The 16,665-nt window shown below is 45.6% G+C and overlaps 7 protein-coding genes across 7 annotated transcripts; 1 reads left to right on the top strand and 6 right to left on the bottom strand.

The window, feature by feature from the left end:
• Positions 1 to 30: 30 nt before the first annotated feature.
• N7478_010970 (Alcohol dehydrogenase superfamily zinc-type) lies at positions 31 to 1,497 on the bottom strand (the record flags this gene model as incomplete). The annotated part of the gene is made up of 5 exons (XM_056927184.1): positions 31 to 108; positions 161 to 232; positions 408 to 710; positions 776 to 1,203; positions 1,287 to 1,497. 5 exons carry the CDS (start codon positions 1,495 to 1,497, stop codon positions 31 to 33), a joined length of 1,092 nt encoding a protein of 363 aa, XP_056774232.1.
• A 1,778-nt stretch (positions 1,498 to 3,275) lies between these two features.
• Positions 3,276 to 5,265, top strand: N7478_010969 (cytochrome P450; the record flags this gene model as incomplete). The annotated part of the gene is made up of 8 exons (XM_056927183.1): positions 3,276 to 3,684; positions 3,770 to 3,952; positions 4,014 to 4,348; positions 4,405 to 4,526; positions 4,584 to 4,867; positions 4,922 to 5,023; positions 5,072 to 5,173; positions 5,225 to 5,265. The coding sequence occupies 8 exons, from the start codon at positions 3,276 to 3,278 to the stop codon at positions 5,263 to 5,265; spliced, it is 1,578 nt and encodes a 525-aa protein (XP_056774231.1).
• A 429-nt stretch (positions 5,266 to 5,694) lies between these two features.
• Positions 5,695 to 7,131, bottom strand: N7478_010968 (Zn(II)2Cys6 transcription factor; the record flags this gene model as incomplete). The annotated part of the gene is made up of 3 exons (XM_056927182.1): positions 5,695 to 6,459; positions 6,523 to 7,030; positions 7,094 to 7,131. 3 exons carry the CDS (start codon positions 7,129 to 7,131, stop codon positions 5,695 to 5,697), a joined length of 1,311 nt encoding a protein of 436 aa, XP_056774230.1.
• Positions 7,132 to 7,526: 395 nt separating this feature from the next.
• N7478_010967 (uncharacterized protein) lies at positions 7,527 to 8,907 on the bottom strand (the record flags this gene model as incomplete). Its single annotated transcript, XM_056927181.1, has 3 exons — positions 7,527 to 8,168; positions 8,345 to 8,380; positions 8,449 to 8,907. 3 exons carry the CDS (start codon positions 8,905 to 8,907, stop codon positions 7,527 to 7,529), a joined length of 1,137 nt encoding a protein of 378 aa, XP_056774229.1.
• Positions 8,908 to 9,855: 948 nt separating this feature from the next.
• N7478_010966 (phytanoyl-CoA dioxygenase family protein) lies at positions 9,856 to 10,895 on the bottom strand (the record flags this gene model as incomplete). The annotated part of the gene is made up of 3 exons (XM_056927180.1): positions 9,856 to 10,253; positions 10,303 to 10,667; positions 10,705 to 10,895. The coding sequence occupies 3 exons, from the start codon at positions 10,893 to 10,895 to the stop codon at positions 9,856 to 9,858; spliced, it is 954 nt and encodes a 317-aa protein (XP_056774228.1).
• Positions 10,896 to 11,517: 622 nt separating this feature from the next.
• N7478_010965 (uncharacterized protein) lies at positions 11,518 to 13,174 on the bottom strand (the record flags this gene model as incomplete). Its single annotated transcript, XM_056927179.1, has 10 exons — positions 11,518 to 11,620; positions 11,679 to 12,107; positions 12,160 to 12,346; positions 12,407 to 12,432; positions 12,488 to 12,528; positions 12,585 to 12,660; positions 12,729 to 12,770; positions 12,827 to 12,856; positions 13,029 to 13,081; positions 13,145 to 13,174. The coding sequence occupies 10 exons, from the start codon at positions 13,172 to 13,174 to the stop codon at positions 11,518 to 11,520; spliced, it is 1,017 nt and encodes a 338-aa protein (XP_056774227.1).
• A 1,144-nt stretch (positions 13,175 to 14,318) lies between these two features.
• On the bottom strand, positions 14,319 to 15,037 carry N7478_010964 (uncharacterized protein; the record flags this gene model as incomplete). The annotated part of the gene is made up of 2 exons (XM_056927178.1): positions 14,319 to 14,670; positions 14,760 to 15,037. The coding sequence occupies 2 exons, from the start codon at positions 15,035 to 15,037 to the stop codon at positions 14,319 to 14,321; spliced, it is 630 nt and encodes a 209-aa protein (XP_056774226.1).
• Between the last annotated feature and the right edge of the window lie 1,628 nt (positions 15,038 to 16,665).

Raw genomic sequence — 16,665 nt, 5'->3', positions numbered from 1 at the left:
CAAGCAATGCATCAGGTCAAATGGAAATAGTTAATCCTTCCAAACTAGGACAGGCTTGATCACTTCTCCTTTCTTGAAGCTCACTAAAGCCTTTTCATACTCCATTGCCTGGGACTCGTATTAGCGTTTACATATGAACACTGATCTTCGGTCAACTAACACCGAAGGCCTGCACGCATTGATCAATTGGAAACTTTCCTTCCCGATACCACTTGATGATCTGAGGAATGGCCTATAAAAGGATGAGCTGAAGATGAACAAGTTATACCGGAGGACTGATGCTTACAGCTTGGGAATCACAGTCACCAACAAGGCATCCTATAACTGAGCGTCCAGACTATTTTGCGCAATCCAATGTCAGCTTTTTGACCACTCTCGATATATCTGACATCCCCATTGGAACTTACATTAAGAAGAGCGGCTCCTTGAATATTCATGAAATAGTCGAGCGGCGGGACTCCGATTAGGATGATTTTACCACGCTTCTGAGTTGCCTCCATACTTTGCTCGATAATCTCAGGGACACCGGTCGCATCAATCGCAATCGACGCACCACCAGGGACTAACGCACGAACAGCTTCGTTCAAGTTTATGAAACTCGGATTGCTCGTGTTGATAGTGTGTGTGGCCCCAAATTTCTTTGCAGAATCAAGGCGACTTTTCACTCTATCAACTGCAATAATCGTTTTGCATTGCTCAATTACAGCAGTCTGTCCGATAATCAGTTATCTCTCTCTAACTAGCATGTCTCGACTTTCTCGTGGAAACGACTTACCATCAGAGCGCCCATTCCAACGGCGCCCATTCCTGAAATTAAGACCACGTCTTTGGGACCAGCTTGTGCAACATTTTGAATAGCACCCATGCCGGTTTGGAATCCACAGCCAAGAGGAGCGAAGAGCTTCAGCTCGCTCAAGTCCTGGATCAAATCCTTGACATTCACGACACTCGTCTTGTTGACAACACTAAATTGTGCAAAGCTCGACTGTCCGAAGAACTCAGTCCATACTTTTTTGCCTGAGGAAATAATTTTCGTCGACTCTTGTTTCCCGCGATAATTTCGAGGCCTAAAGTCATCACAGTATGCAGGGTGAGAATCCTCGCATTGCGCGCACAATGTGCAGGAGCTGAAGGATAGGACAACCGGGTCGCCTAAAGCTACAGACCGCACATTCTTACCAATCTCCCGTACAATACCAGCCCCTAATATTGTTAATTCATTTCGCAAAAAAAAAAAGTGTGATCGGCTCTGCAACTTCAGCCCAGTCGGGTGTATATCAAAATACCTTCGTGTCCCACGATCTTCGGGTATTCTACGCTCATCGAACCCTTTGGCAATGAGCCAAGTAGAATGTCGGTCGAGCAGATGCCCGTGGCATACAGCTCGACCAAGACTTCGTCATCGCCAGGGGAGCTGATATCCACTTCTTGCAGGGACCAATTCCTCACTAGAGGGGTGGTTGGCACCTCGGCCACAATAGCTTTAACAGCAGGCATTTTAATATTGCGCGTAGATAAGAGTTTGGTCGTAAAAATGAAAACTGGTCACAACTTGGGCGTTTCTTGTGTATTTATGTATTTATTCCCCTCTCGGCCCATGAGACCCCGCCCCGGGGCCTCAACTCGAATGACGCTAGCTTCAGCTGACGAAACCCCACCGAACCCTTATCCTGGGGGCCAAAATGACTTAGTGAAGCTTTACTTTATAGGAAAAACGAAGCCAAGCACGCCTGATTCATTCTTTGTATCGCGGTTAATAGTGGGACCAAAAGTTTTAAGATTTGACGCGCTATCTAGTACCAACCCCGCTGCGGCCCGCCAAGTGTCTAAAAAACAAGTCTCCAGGTGCCTTCTGCCTGATGAGTTCACCTCAATGTTCTAGTATATACCCCGCAAGCCTCTCAAATATCCGACCGTTTTGTGTCCCTGGCAGAACACGATGGACGAACGCGGTTTCTAGGTCCGATTGATGCTTAACAAACCGGCAACCGGAGGGATAAAACCGCCGACAGGCTAGCCGAACAATGTTCCTAGGTGGAACTGTGCCGACTGGAGACCTCCACTATCAGCGGGTTGGGCCATCTCCGAACCAAGAAGAAGATGATACGATGGAACAGGTGGTACAAGATGAGCCCGAAACTCTCCGTACAGTATCAGCAGTAGAATAGTGGGCACAGCCCATGAGAGCCAAAAGAGCCAGGCATACCACACCCGATACTACTCCACTACCGGCTAACCCTCCGATCACGCTTCGGAGACTTTGTGTAATATTACCGATATTTAAATTGATTTATACAGAGCCACTAAAACCTTGAAATCTTGATATGTACCAGCTGAAATATGAAAGTCCCTTTCGCGATCTAAGTCCAGACTTCATATCATGGTTGTGAATAAAAAATATCAACATGTCGGGAGTTTTCAAAAATAACAAGCTCAGGCTGGTAGTTCTAGTACCTTTTATGCCATGAAACCAACAAAAGACTTCTACTCTTTCCATTGCGGTTCAGGAAACTAATTCGAGGTAGCCCGTTTACTTTCCCACTAGGACGGCTAATGCATATTCAAATCAGCGAATTATTGATGTCTGAATTTGACATGTGCACCGTCACGCGGGCGCCCCGCGCTCCAAGCGTCACCAATTAAGACCATCAGTCCAATCCTCGCTACATTATCCCATTATTACTTTTTCACAGCACGCGTTCATGTCTAGCTGAGATTCGGAGGCACTACTGAGCATGATTAATCTCATGGTATGGAGCGACATGACAAAGGTTACGTGATAGAATAGTAATGATTGGGATAATTGAACAGTTGATTGATTGACTAGGATGCTATAGAGAATATCTCAAGAGGTGAGGTATTATTATGTGATACAAACTAGGCCGGATTTAGGTTATCTAGCTTGACACCACAAAATAGGCAATCTACATTCCTCACAAAGATCAAGGTTCCTGGAGTCCCGATCATAAAAAAGCATTCTGGACTCGGATGATGGAGTGAATGTGCGAAAGTTGCTTCCCCACATCATCAAACATGTAGGGCGGCAAGGTCTCATCTGAGCCAATCGCTTCCTTGCACATTCAAATCGTTGATGGATATTCCGCTAGGCGCATCTCGTTTCCCAATCATTCTCTTTCTCTGCTTCTCGGCAGAGCACTAATGCAAGGCATCGAATAGGAGAAAAGAGAAACATGTGCCATCTATTTGTCTCAATACCCCTTCTTCTATGGGGTAAATGTCGTCTGCAGTTTTCACAGTGAACAACTGCAACCACCATGGCACGATTCGCAGATTCATTAGCTGCTGTCGCAGGACTATCTGGCGTCGCATTTCACGTTCTCCTCTATCGTCATGGAGAATGGGACCTTAAAGCCCCTGAGATCGTTATAAAATATGCAATCACTCTGGCTACACTCCTTACATTGGATTGCCTAGAGACACTTCAGAAATTTGAGATCGATTTGAACGCTGGCTGGTCCCTGAAAATTCTTGTATTTCATGTCGTGGGTGTTTACAGTAGCATGCTTCTCTATAGAGGTGCTCTGCATCGGCTCAACAGATTTCCAGGTCCAATTTTCGCTCGATTGTCCAACTTTTACGTGACTTTCCTGTCTGCCAAAAATTTCCGTCTTTATGAGGAGACTGAAAAGCTTCATCAGAAATACGGCGATTACGTCCGCATCGGTAAGTCTTTCAGGGTCTTTCAGGGTCTTTCCAATGGTATTTGATTTCAACTCTCGGGCACCAGTTTATGCATAGGAATTTCTAGGTCCCACCGAACTATCCATTGCGGATCCGGCTGCGGTCGCATTTATCTACAGCTCCAAGGCGAATGTTTCGAAAGGTCCATGGTACAATTGTCTTGAGCCTCGATTCTCACTTCAGACCGATAGAGATAAGGCATCCCATGCAAAAAGACGGAAGGTCTGGGATCAAGGTTTTAGTACTAACGGTTAGTCCTTTCAAAAATCATGGCCGTTATTTTCACTAAGAAAACTACCATGTTTATGTAGCACTACGAGATTACGAGCCGAGAGTTGTTCATTATGCATCACAACTCATCCAAAAGATCCAGAAGCACCTAAATAAACCTATGGATATGACTCGGTGGTTCAACTATTATGCGATAGATGTGATGGGCGATTTGTCTTTCGGCAAATCATTTGACATGATCTTAGACGGAAAGGACAAGTATTTCTATACTCAATTACATGCCGATATGAAAATGATCGGCCTATTCAGCCATTTAATGTGGCTTTTTCCATTTTTCAAAATCATCCCGCTGATCAATGCCGACTATCTCAAATTTTGGGGTTGGCTCGATGACCAGGTTCAACACCGAAGACAAGTAACAGTTCCTCACATTTGTATCAATTGTCAATTTATTAACCTCAAAGTTTATAGAACCCACCTTATCGTCCAGACGTCTTTCATTGGCTTATCAAGGCATTTGAACAAGGTTCCAAGACTGAACAGGATTTTCTCAACCTTCATGGAGACACGTATCTCATTAGTGTCGCTGGAAGGTAGAGTCTCCATTTAAAGCTCATATGAGTGGCATCATAGCTAATAAAAATTAACAGCGACACAACAGCAGCGACTTTAAGCAATGTTTTCTTCCACATCGCCAAAGACTCAACTCTACAAGATATTCTTCGAGCAGAATTGAATGAAAACCCTGATCTGTTTGCGGACCAGTTGAGCGGGATAAAGCTACTGAATGCTGTAATAAACGAGACCATTCGTTTACATCCAGTAGTACCATCTGGCATGCAACGCATGACTCCCCCGGAAGGTCTTCAAATCGGCAACACATACATCCCTGGTGATGTGTTGGTTGCAACGCCCATGCACACACTCTTCAGAGGTAATTTCTGAATCTCAATTTTCAAGTTTCGACCACTTGATAACCGTGAGTTAGATGAAAGAGTTTTCCAATATTCCAACGAGTTTAAACCCGAGAGGTGGACTACTCATCCAGAACTCATCAAGGATTCCGCTGCCTTCATCCCGTTTGGAGGAGGTATGTCAGCCCCACTCACGTATGCGATCAGCATTAACATAGATATAGGTCCATATGCGTGCGTCGGAAAGCAGCTGGCATTAATGGAAGTACGCCGAGTGGTCGCGGAGATCTTAACTCGGTACGAGGTTTCTTTCGCCGACAGCTTTAGTGAGAATTCCTTTTGGAAAGGAAAACGTGATGCTTTTACTTTGGTTGCAGCGCCGATGGAACTTGTTTTCAAGAATCTACCACAAAATTAGTGGCTTGCATGTCACTGCATATGAAATGCATGTGGCTTTGAACTTGTGGTTATCCGGATGAGAAAATGTCGAGATTTGGGCAGCATTATAGTGTCAACCAATACAAGCTAGATATTGTGAGAAGTTATGTATGTCTATCATTTCAGAAGTTTCTATATTGGTCCGAACGCATGAGCGCCCTCGAGCGGTTTTTCACTGTCCAGGCGTGTGGGGAGGACACACCGTCTTCATATTGTTGCATCTTCATATTGTTGCACGATCTTTCATTGCAGTTGACTCAAAAAAATCAATTGCGACCAGCATATAGTAGCAATGGTCAGCCGGGGGCATGTAAGCCGGCACCGGGTCTTCAGAATTTGGGTCCGTCAAAGGCGAAGAGGTAGCACGAGGAAGTGGATATAGCCTCGAGCCATGAACCGAACATTCAATTCATCCTAGCAGCACAGGTGCTGGATTACATGAATGAGACCATTGAGATAGTCCCTCATTCCAGTGACTTTGTACTGCATTCTTAGCTCCATCCACAACCATCATATGATGCTTCTCTTTAAACTGGGAGAAGATATGAAGTATAAGAGTACGATCACTCGCAGATGTAGCCAGTCGGCCAACCACATACAGCGGCCATGTAAGGGTAGCCATGGGTGTAGATAGAACACAAACACGCAACACGCTATCAAAAGCAAGTCGATAGATCTCCTGGTCTTGCGATCGCACATACCCATACCTAATCTCATTATCATCCCGTGGAATTGCTACACGTAGCATCAAAATTCCACAATATTTGTATGCATGCGCAATCTGCACCATTGCTTCGAGGTATGCATCGGGATCAGGACTGGACTCGATAGACCAAGCTTGTAAACTGTCCATCAATTGCTGTGACTCGCGTCGCACATCTTCTCCCAGATGAGCGCGTCCAAGTATATCAGCAAGGCGGTGCATCAGTGGCCATAGTCGTCCCGTGCATCCGAACACGGTGTCCATTTTATCGGTGAACTCGGGCCCCTCGTGGCCGGCGATTAATAAGGGGCGTCGCTCTAGTGAAAGAGCGAGCATAACATTGAAATATTGGAATACTTTGCGGAAAAAGGGAAAACAAGAAGGCTCCGGCGATTGCTGATTGTATTCTAGTAATACTCTCGCCCCTTGGAGATGACACCAGGCATTTTCTGCTGAGTTTCCCAGGACAATCTGTGTTCGCATGATTAGTACTGCTTTATCAACGATTCGTCACTGCGACATAAATGTTCATACCTCATAATATATCAAAAGTAAACTACCAGCCAAAACGTTTATGCGTGACGACTCATCTAGCTGGGGGGAGGAAAGCTCCGCGGCTAATAAGCCGAGGGCATGTGAGTGCAACTGTGTTGCGCGTTCTCGCGATTCCGCACCAAGGTGATAAAGATGCGCCGCAGCAACAGCTTCTACCGCGCGCTGAACCTGCGGAGATTTCGACGTCCGAGGCAAAACATGCAACACAAAAGGATTGGTGTCAAGTTGCGGGAAAGTAAATGTGATAAGACCCGAGACTATCGTGTTAAAGTGGTGGATGAATTTAGTCTCGGTGCTTTTCGGCTCAGCCGGAAGTATAGCAGGCTGTCCTGCTGGTGAAGGTTGAGATTCTTTTGTCTGACTATTTCGACTTCGAGTTCTGGAATATTTGACTATTGTCCAGTCGGGAAAGACGCATTGGACTCCTCTCTCCGTACAAAGTTTGCAGGCTGGCCTTGTCTCGTCGCATTTCTTTCTCCGCTTCCGACTGTAGAGTGTGTTAGCTTATATCGACACCTGGCGCTTTGCTATTATTTACCAGATCATACACCCCCATCTAGACCTTGTCTCCTGCCTTTGCCCGGACATATTGATTTGGTTAGAAGGAAGAATCTTGCATTGGACACTTGTGGACCCCACACATCGGCACTTTTATGTTTTGCTGAACCCTGCGGGGAATGGGGCGAAATAGGTATAGATCGGCACGTCAGGGTCGTATTCATTTCGAGGGTCTCAACAAATAGATCTCTTGGGAATATCAAGTTGTGCATTTAAGAAAGTTTGAATAAATAGGTTAGATGAAAATTTATCGCTTTGAAATTTAATTATGCTGACATGATATGATATTACAAAAAAAAATCAGGGTTTAACAGCGTGTAACAAAAGAAAAGAGAAAAAAAAGTCACAGCAACCACATTGACCCACTCGATCTCAACCAGATTTGTTTCAAATTTTCACCGGGAACCATAAATATAATGGCTAGATCACCGGTATTGTCTCTCGTACGGATATTTGAGAGGCAGAACGCTCGTAGCGTCTAATTCACTTGGTCCGCGCTGACTGCGAGGTTGAGTATCCCAGTTCCACTGTCCAGATCCTCGCTGTAGAGAGAAGGCCCCATACATGGAAGACGTGTTGGTTCCTGTTCCTTCTGACGCCGTGTCACGACTGGGATCAGAACCGGAATAATAGGTCGAATCGTATGGTGGCTCCCTATAACCCGTATTGCTATCTAGTTCACTCTTCTGGGCGACCGGTGGTTGGTGTTGTGGCTGAGATTGTGGTTCGGGTTCTGGTTCCGGGTGGGAATTGAAAACGGTCCAGCGAGCTGCACGTTCGGTCCGACCGTCCTGTGAAGACATCCACTTCGAGTATAAACGATTGCGACCGAGAGTCCAGACTAATGCGATCAATATAATGACGAATGCGGCGCATGCTACTGCGATTCCTGCGATGGCTCCAGTGCCGAGGCCGTGGCTGCTGCTTGAAGTGCTAGATGATGAGCTGGACCCGGAGCTCGAGGTTGATCCCTCAGCTGGCATGGACTGCCCGGGAAGCAGCATATAGGGATAAATGAGGGCTTTTTTGTATTGGGTTTCCCAAGTCATGCTCGAGTTCTGGAGACCCTATCAGCTCGTCTCGTTTCATTAGACTATTATCACCTTTGAGCATACCGGATTTATGACGCCCACCATTCCATTACCTGTGCATGAATCAATTGCTGTGCAGTAGAAAAACGTTGGCTGCTCACAAATACATCAGTATACTCGACTTCGTCAGCAGGGCTCGGGGAGGATCATACCTCGGTATCGTTAATCAGAAGGGACCATGTTGGAGGCTGGATGAAAGAAAATTAGCTGAATATGTTCACTTCCCACGGGAGCGTGGATGATGTATCAAACATACCGAGCCAACAAGCTCTCCATCTTCCTCATCAAACGTGGCAAATGGTTCGGACCAAAAGATATCTTTGCTCGCTGGGACACATGGTGCCTCATAATCCGCTTTCGCAATAGAGTGGTTTGTAGGATAAAACTCAAAAATCACCGTATCTCCCGGGTTCGCGGTGATGTTGTGCGGCACATAGGCGTGTGGGCTTGTCTTCGGTCCAACTTGAATAGTGTGAGTGGCGACGCCGGTCGATGTGCTAGTACTTGAAGAGGTCGACGAAGTGGACGACGTAGTAGTTGTTGAAATCGCCATGGTGGTTGTATAAGTTGATAGTGTCGTTAGGATACTCGATGATGATGAATCAGTATATTTGGAGTCAACTACATTCCCAGTAACTGTGGTTTCGACAACGGTAGTGATAGAATCACTCTCAGGCTGTTGTACTCCGTTCTTGACCCTAAACCCTGTGACCATGGTGAATATTACGCACAGCTTGAAACATGATGTTGGTAAATGACTTGGCAGCCACATTTTGGCCTCACCTTCGTGGGTATGGATCTTATGAGTACTAATGATGATCAAATTAGAGAGGAAGAGAAGAAATGACTTTGAGAGAAATCAAAGATGATTAATCTCGAAACGTAAAAAAAGATCTAATGCTCGAATTACACGGGTGATCATTCTTTTCTTTGTCTTCCATGTCCTTCTCTTTGGCAGTGGCTCGGTTTTCTGCAAGCAACAGGGGACCCTTGCTAGCATTAGAAACTTTCCTTTGGTGAACAAAATCTGTTCCTTTGATAGGTACCTTTGTCATCTTCTGCACAATTGCTTATAGACCAAAAATATCAACATTACTAACTCGGTCATTCTTTAGATTGAATATCCGTCATGGCCAATCTTCGAGAGTCCGCCATCACTTATTCTAACTCTGAAACAAGCTATTTAACCCATCTACATGTAAATATCTGCATGTAGAACTCGATTCTCCTTCATAAGTACGCCCCGTATACATGGCTGCCAGATTCTTGAAACAGTCTGGAAATTCTTCCAAGGTTTGGCACGTTCATGCCTCGTGGCTTCAAACCTTGGAATGTTTAAATATTGACCCATTAAACCCGATAGGACTAGTAGGAATATTCCCAGATTCTAGAAACCTTGCACGGCCTTATCTTGGCGTTGTCGCTAGTAGGTTCAATATAATACGAGGTGAAACAGTATTCGTCAGCGTAAGCATACTTGGCTTATGCTGCACTCAAGACAGTTTGACTTTATTTCCTAGACTTCATTAGATAGCCTATGTTACGAACATTGACACTACCTGGAAAGATCGATTGACTCACTTCAGCTTCTGAGTTTGAAACATTAAAATAAACAAACCCATTATCTACTTTACCTCAATATCCATCAAGAAACTTACAATATTCAAAGCCCATCACCCGGCGTCCACAACTTCATCCACCTATCATCCATATCACTCCCCTCCTCGTAAAATCTCAAATCCGTACTAACTCGAACCCTCCCATCACCCCCTTCATTTCTCGTACTAGCATGTACAATATACGGATCATGAAAAACCACATCCCCCGCCTCATAATCCGCAACAAGCCAATTTCGGCTTCCGTCGACCTTATGCATATCTCCGAACTCACTCGCATCCTGCGACAATTGCCCATATTTCTCCATATGAACATTAAAAGCACTAAGCCGCTCCTCGTGTGACAAATCTTTAGCCCGTTTGCTGAAATCTGACTCGATCTCACGGCCGAGCAAAACGGAGTCCGAAAGATACATCAGGCCACCGCCAGTTGTCTTCGTGTCACCTATATCCTGTCAGCTTTTTCTTCAGTGACAAAGTTGGTAGACGATTACCAATAGGCACCCATGCGGTTAGAAATTCAGCTTCTCCTTTTCGGAGAAAGAGTTTGTCGTAGTGTACGGCTGTGCTTAGGGCGCCGGGTGCATTGTGTCGGATCATTGTGCGTGTTAGGAGAATTTCTTTTTGCCAGCCCATTAGACCTTGGACGAAGGTTCTGAATTCTGGGTTTTCGAGTAGTTGAAGGTATTTTGGTTGGGTGTGTGCGTTTATCATTGTTTGGACTTGGAGGTCTGTTGGTGGGAGTTCTCCTGCGCCGATACCTCCGTGGGCGAGCGGATCGTTTTGGTCATTGAATATACCATCTTCGAGGAAACTGCCTGGTTTGATTATCCCGGTCGGTTCGTAAAGTGTAAAGTACCTTAATTAGATGATTAACTTTCTTTTTGGTCTGTTACGCAGATGTAGTGGCATTGTACTCTTTTCGAACACTTTGAACTTCTTCTCGGGGAAGTAAATTCTTCACGTATACGTAACCATCTGATCTGAGTCTTTGTCGCATTTCGTCAAAGGGTATATCTTTGGGGGTCTGTCGAAGCCACTGTGCAGGGACCGTGGGGCCTTGATTGGACCGAACATTGATGGCCATTTTGAGTGGCGTTCGTCTTTGAACAATTAAGCAACTTGGGAAGAGAACAAACCCAACTGAAACGCAAAGAGGAATTTGGGCTTTAGCTCAAGGGTCAAGGTATGATGTCTTTATAAGGCATATTCTCAACTTGAGGTCGCACTGGTTAGGGGGGTTAGTCATACTTCCTGGATGGACCAGGTTGACTTGCCCCTCTCCACTATTGGGCGGCGATACGATTCGGACTTGAGGTAAACCATGGCTGTTTGAAGTATGTAAAGATACCGGTGATTTATGCTGAACAGCTCCATGCCCCCCGCGTCCACCCCCAAGGTTTTCTCAGGTAAGGCTAGCGGACAAGATTTGATTGGCTCGCGTTACGCCTCCCTATTGAGGACGTGGTCAAGTGAGAGGCCTCCCGACGTCAAGTGAACAATAAAACGAAATCGCAACTCTAAAATTGATTCCCACTTAGTAGCACTAGGAAGGTATAATAACTTATCGTATCTCATTGATGTGCTTTGACTTGTGAATATGTACAACCACTAACTGTCATGTGAACATTCGAAGGTATCAGATAATAAAATGAAACCGCCCACTTCCACTATACACGTCATTCAATCCAGAAATCTCACGCAACTAACTAGGTAGTTGGTTCCAACTTAATCTTTACCTCGTCTTGTTCAGCCTGGGCCTTCCTAGCAGCTTCTTCCGCGGGATAAGGCTTACGAGCCCACACGCGCCTCCTAAGAAATTGTCAGCAACTGTGGATATTTCATACAGAAGGTTACTCGAGATACTCACGCTCCATGGTAAAGATGAAATTTAGGATTCGTCAGATCCTTCCTCAGTCCAGCCACGTATACATGCACTTCATCCTTTGTCCACGGAACTGGGTCTCCGTATTTAGTCAGAAGGAACATGCCGTATCCTTCGAATCCCGAAGCATGATGCGCGGCGTTGACAGTTCCTGCCTCTTTGAGCTGTTTATCCTTTGCCCATGGCCCGATCGGCCATTTGTCATTGTACACTTTGATATCTACAAAGCCGGCCTCCTTCATCAGGCCAGCCATGCGATCGTATAAATCAAGAGGACGTCCCATTTTAGCTGCAGCAGCACTTGTCTGGTTGCCCCATGTGAGAATAACTGCGTCATCGGGGACACTTTTATCGTCGCATTTAAGGTGCGGTGTTAATCCAAGTTGTTCAACCCAGGCACCTGGACGTAGGTTACTGTACAGTATTAGCTATTTCTTCTTGCGCAAGCCCCTCAGAGGACACATACTGGTAGATTTGTTTGTATAACTTGTCGGTTTCTTCGTGTGTAAAAGCGCCATCCAAGAGTCGCATGTGGATCAAGTCAAAGGGCTGATGCCATGTCCATTCTTGCAGGACATCGTCCACTTCCAGAATGCAGTTGGGAGGCACCCAGGTTACTGGCGGAGGGTAGAGATCCACACCACGAACGGTTGCTATGGCAGTCAGAACAAGCTTCTAGAATGTATTGTTTAGACAAAGTATGGTCATCTTACCATGAGGATACATGTCGGCGACATCACTGGCAGGCTGTGAGCTTCAAGGTCAAGAAAAATGGATGGAGAAAATCTACTTACATTGCCCATGACCCTTTACCTGTTCCGATATCTAAAATGTGCTGCAAGGAGTGAATTCCATGTTAGAAGTTTTCAGAGATGGGACGTCCGAACATACCTGAGCATTGGGGCCGATCGGGGCCCTGAAAAGAGGATTTTCACGGTGCGATTCCATCAACAAAGCAGTAACATGACTATGTTTCGCGGACGTTGTTAACCAAAATTATGCCGGTCGGGGCAAATAGAGAAGTTTGCGACGTACCCAGCTTCATATGTCTCAAACTGCTGATCATCTGAAGGAACACTGCAAAAGGATGTCAATAATAAATACTTTTTTCCATCTCCTCAGCCAAAACCTACAAGGAAGTTCCATCCTTCAAAGTCTGATATCTGATTTTGTACGTTAGTTTTGGTCGTAGATAAGTCATGGTGGATCTATTCACTTTCGGCCATTTTCTATGGTGCCCCTAAACAACGCTGACGCAATAGATGTTGTCTCCCTATCAAAGACAAAGAAAATTAACAGGCACCGCGAACAGGCTCGCGCATGGGTTCAACTTACGACTCCCAGTCATCCACACTATAAGAAGCGTTTGGCGGATATAGATCAGGGTCCTGTTAAGCGCAGAAGGTATCAGAACCAGCCACGCAAAGTTTATCAAAGAAGATGATACACACTGCGACGATCGGCTTCTCGTCCGGATCCATGGCTTGTTGTTTTTGTCCGCGCAAGGTTCTTCTAGTCGGTTTGAAAATTCTCGAACAATTTCCCCGGGTATAAAGAGGTTATGATCTACGCGGGGATATCAGAAATGGAGAAAGAACCACGATGTTGGGTAACTGGGGTAGTGATTTTCAGCCAAGTTTGTGTTGCCAGGATATTTGCTAAGCACATTTCAGTCCGGGTCAGAGCGGGCGGTGGCTTTATGGGTGCCCGCTCGACCCACCACTCGTTCCTTCTAATGTCTAAGGGGGCCAATAATGAATCCTAGAGGAAAACTTTCCCTGTTTTCTCTGAGGGATCCGGCGGGGTGATGCGTTGTTTTTTTTCTCTTGCGTCTTGCAAGTCTTCTATTTGGTCTGTGAATATTAAGTAGAATACTTCCTGCAAAATCTTCTGGCCGAGGCTAGACTGTCTGGGGCATTGTGCGTCGCGCTAGACAGGGATATTAGGAGACTAAACCTGACAATTTGTCCCACAAGTCCTAAGTACGAAACGGCTGTCGTTCTCTTTGCAGTCCAGTGTATGGGCGAGTCCACTTCCCTGGGCCGTTCCGGGTGCCAACCGGTGGTTAGTGGTGACCCACCTCCGGGGTCCGGTTGGAGGCGGAGGATGCCGCGCTGTAATGGTGCATGGATGGAGTACATATAAGTGGAACTTTTATTTTGATTAGCTAGGCAGTAACGATCCTTGAAAATAGCTCAATTGTCTATGGACCATCAATGAGATTGCAAGATCATCCGCCCATAATGTACAACTGCTTCCAAGGTTCATGCCCAACTTGGAACATGAACGCGTTTATAAATCAGGAATAAATGTGGAAATGGATATAGACTTCAACTTGAAGTTCAAAATTTGAAGTTTCCTCAAGATCGAGTGTAAGAAATGAGCCATGAGGGAATTATGAAACCCAGAACGCCTCATATGCAACCTTGGGGCCCGCTAAAGAAAAGAACAGAAAATAAAAGGGAAAAATAAAAAATTATCAATACACAGGCCACAGTCATCGACTCTCTTCATCTCTCAGTAACTGAGCTCTCTGCTTGCCATCTTTGCATATCGGAGAAATCTTAAATCCGATAGCATAGGTACATACTGCGATAATAAGTACCTCGGGCAACATCGTCATGATCAAATCAAATAGGCAGTTGGGTTTCCCTTGATAGCTTTGAAATCCATATTGCTCGTAATGATAAAAATCAAAGAATATGCCAAACGAATTGCGAGCAAAGGAACACAGATTCCTACACCTTTCAGTACCCATAGCTCTTCTGTCAAGTACTCTCCTCGTCGGCGCCAGGAGAAGACAAACACACCAACCATATAGAGATAAATCACCGCCAATAAAGTCATGCTCGCTTGGCTATATGGTGTAGGTGCTAAGGGATGCTCGACATGCATCACGGCAACCCACCCGACGATTGATATTGCGATATCGATCCAGGTGATAATGGATGGGATCCAGAATATTTTTTCACCACAACTATGATCACTTTGTTTTTGTTGATATTTCCAAGGTTAGTTTGTTATATGTGTTGACGCCTTCAGGTATAGATTCTTGAAGGTACATACATTCTTTCGAGCATCTCCAAAAGGAGAAATATGATAAGGATCATACCAAGTGACTCGCAAACAAAGATTGCTGCCCAAAGCCCATGAGAGTCATGGTCTATGAGGGCTAGCTTGCAAGCTGCACTAATCAATCTGAGAAGAGTGAATACACCGATGCAGAACCACCCAATCTGATGCTGTATCTTGAAATATACAGCACATAATAGTGGCGGTGAGAACGCAACAATCTGGGCAACGGCAATACCCTCGCGGTAACCAAATATTCCATTGTTCGACATCTTGTCTGAATGTGTCGCTTCAGATTTGCAGTTTGTATATCAGATCCAACAGGTACGAATCGCTGCAAGAGAGCTGATACAACGCGAGCACCGGTCCGCTCTCTGAAAGAACGAAGTGAAATCCTCATCTTTGAATGGAGCTTCTCATCAGTCTTTTAAACAACTGTTCTTGGCAACCTGGCAAAATGAGCTTCTATCTTCAGCCTTGCGTACTGAACGGTGATGCTATTTCGATAGACACGAGACTGTGAAGCATCTGATTGGCCTGTCAGTGACCCATCACTTACTGTTTTGGCATCACTCGCGATTTCACGTGACACGCGGCCGAATTTCTCACCGAAGCAATTAACTTGGCACTATATCACTCAATATACCAGCTCATCGATGCATATCGTCAGAAAGTCGACACTTTCAATCATGTCCAGTGGTGAATGGGCAAGTTGAAACATGAGAGGCAACAGCTAATTGAGAGCGACCAAGCGGGCACTCTTCCCTCGACGTCTCATGATTTAGTTGAGAAGCCACGCTCTGCTGTAAAGCTTGACAACAGTGAAACAGAAGATCTCGGAATAATGCATAAAAGTGCTCCTACGCTATTCCAGATATGGCTAGATGATTGTTTGGTGCACACAAAGCAAATCGTGTAAGGGGAATTAACTAACGTCGCCACATCCACTTAAGACTACCCTTGTGCTGATCTTGAGCCCGGGGGCCATTTCTTAGGATCTTTGCTTGGCTCGAGGTCCAGTGGCTGGAGATGTTGGTTTTTTCTTTGTTCTCATTTTCCAAGTTTCGCTGGCGTTGATGGTGTGATGCCCGGCTAGCTGAGCATTGACCAGTTCCCCTATTACATAGCAAGTGTAACAAGTGGACTCGGCCCAACACATGGGAAGCTGCAGGGGCGCAGTATCTTTCTGCAATCCACATGCATGAACTACTTGTAACAGCATTAGGTGGGTATACGTAGAAGTGAAGAATCTAAAATATTCTGTTTGCAGCTGTCAAACATGCACGAGAGTGCAGTGGTTAAAAAGGCCAAGGCTGCGGCCGCGTACATACAGTAGGGTGATATTAAAATCAAGTAGTAAGCCCCATCACCAGTAATCCATTTTGTTCCACAAATAAAATCTGGCATATGATTGCCCGAAACCAGTAACTGGGCATACTCACAAACATCCGACTCCGTCCTCCGCTCTCTCTGTCTTTCATAATTCGTCCAGCATGATAGCATAACCCCACTAATACACAACGCGTCAATATCGTGCGCATTAGACTCAAAAACGTTGCTCCCCACTAATGCCACTTCCAGGTTTTTAAACGGGAAAGACCTCAGCACTTGCTCGTGGTGGCGCCACGGAAATCTATCCCACTTGATCTTAAGTGGTCTTCCCCTCTTTCGGTTTGGCGGCCTTTTTTCCAGTCTCCACTGCGGAGCGCCCTCCAAATTCTGAACCCAATCAGAGAAAATCCTGCTTGAATCAGGAGCATCTGTTATCCATTACGGTCCTCCGAGTTCCCGTTGGCCCAGGAAAAGCCAAAGCTCGCACTGTGAATTAACATAGGTGGAACAACGGGGCGTGCCGCCCCGCTTAAAAACAGATTGTCTTTTAGCGATAGACACCCCTCCT

This window comes from Penicillium angulare (assembly GCF_028827245.1).
Source record: "Penicillium angulare strain IBT 27051 chromosome Unknown utg000008l_segment0_segment0, whole genome shotgun sequence".
Lineage (NCBI taxonomy): Eukaryota > Fungi > Ascomycota > Eurotiomycetes > Eurotiales > Aspergillaceae > Penicillium > Penicillium angulare.
The sequence above is the reverse complement of the archived record's forward strand: the minus strand, read 5'-3'. Positions and strand labels throughout refer to the sequence as shown.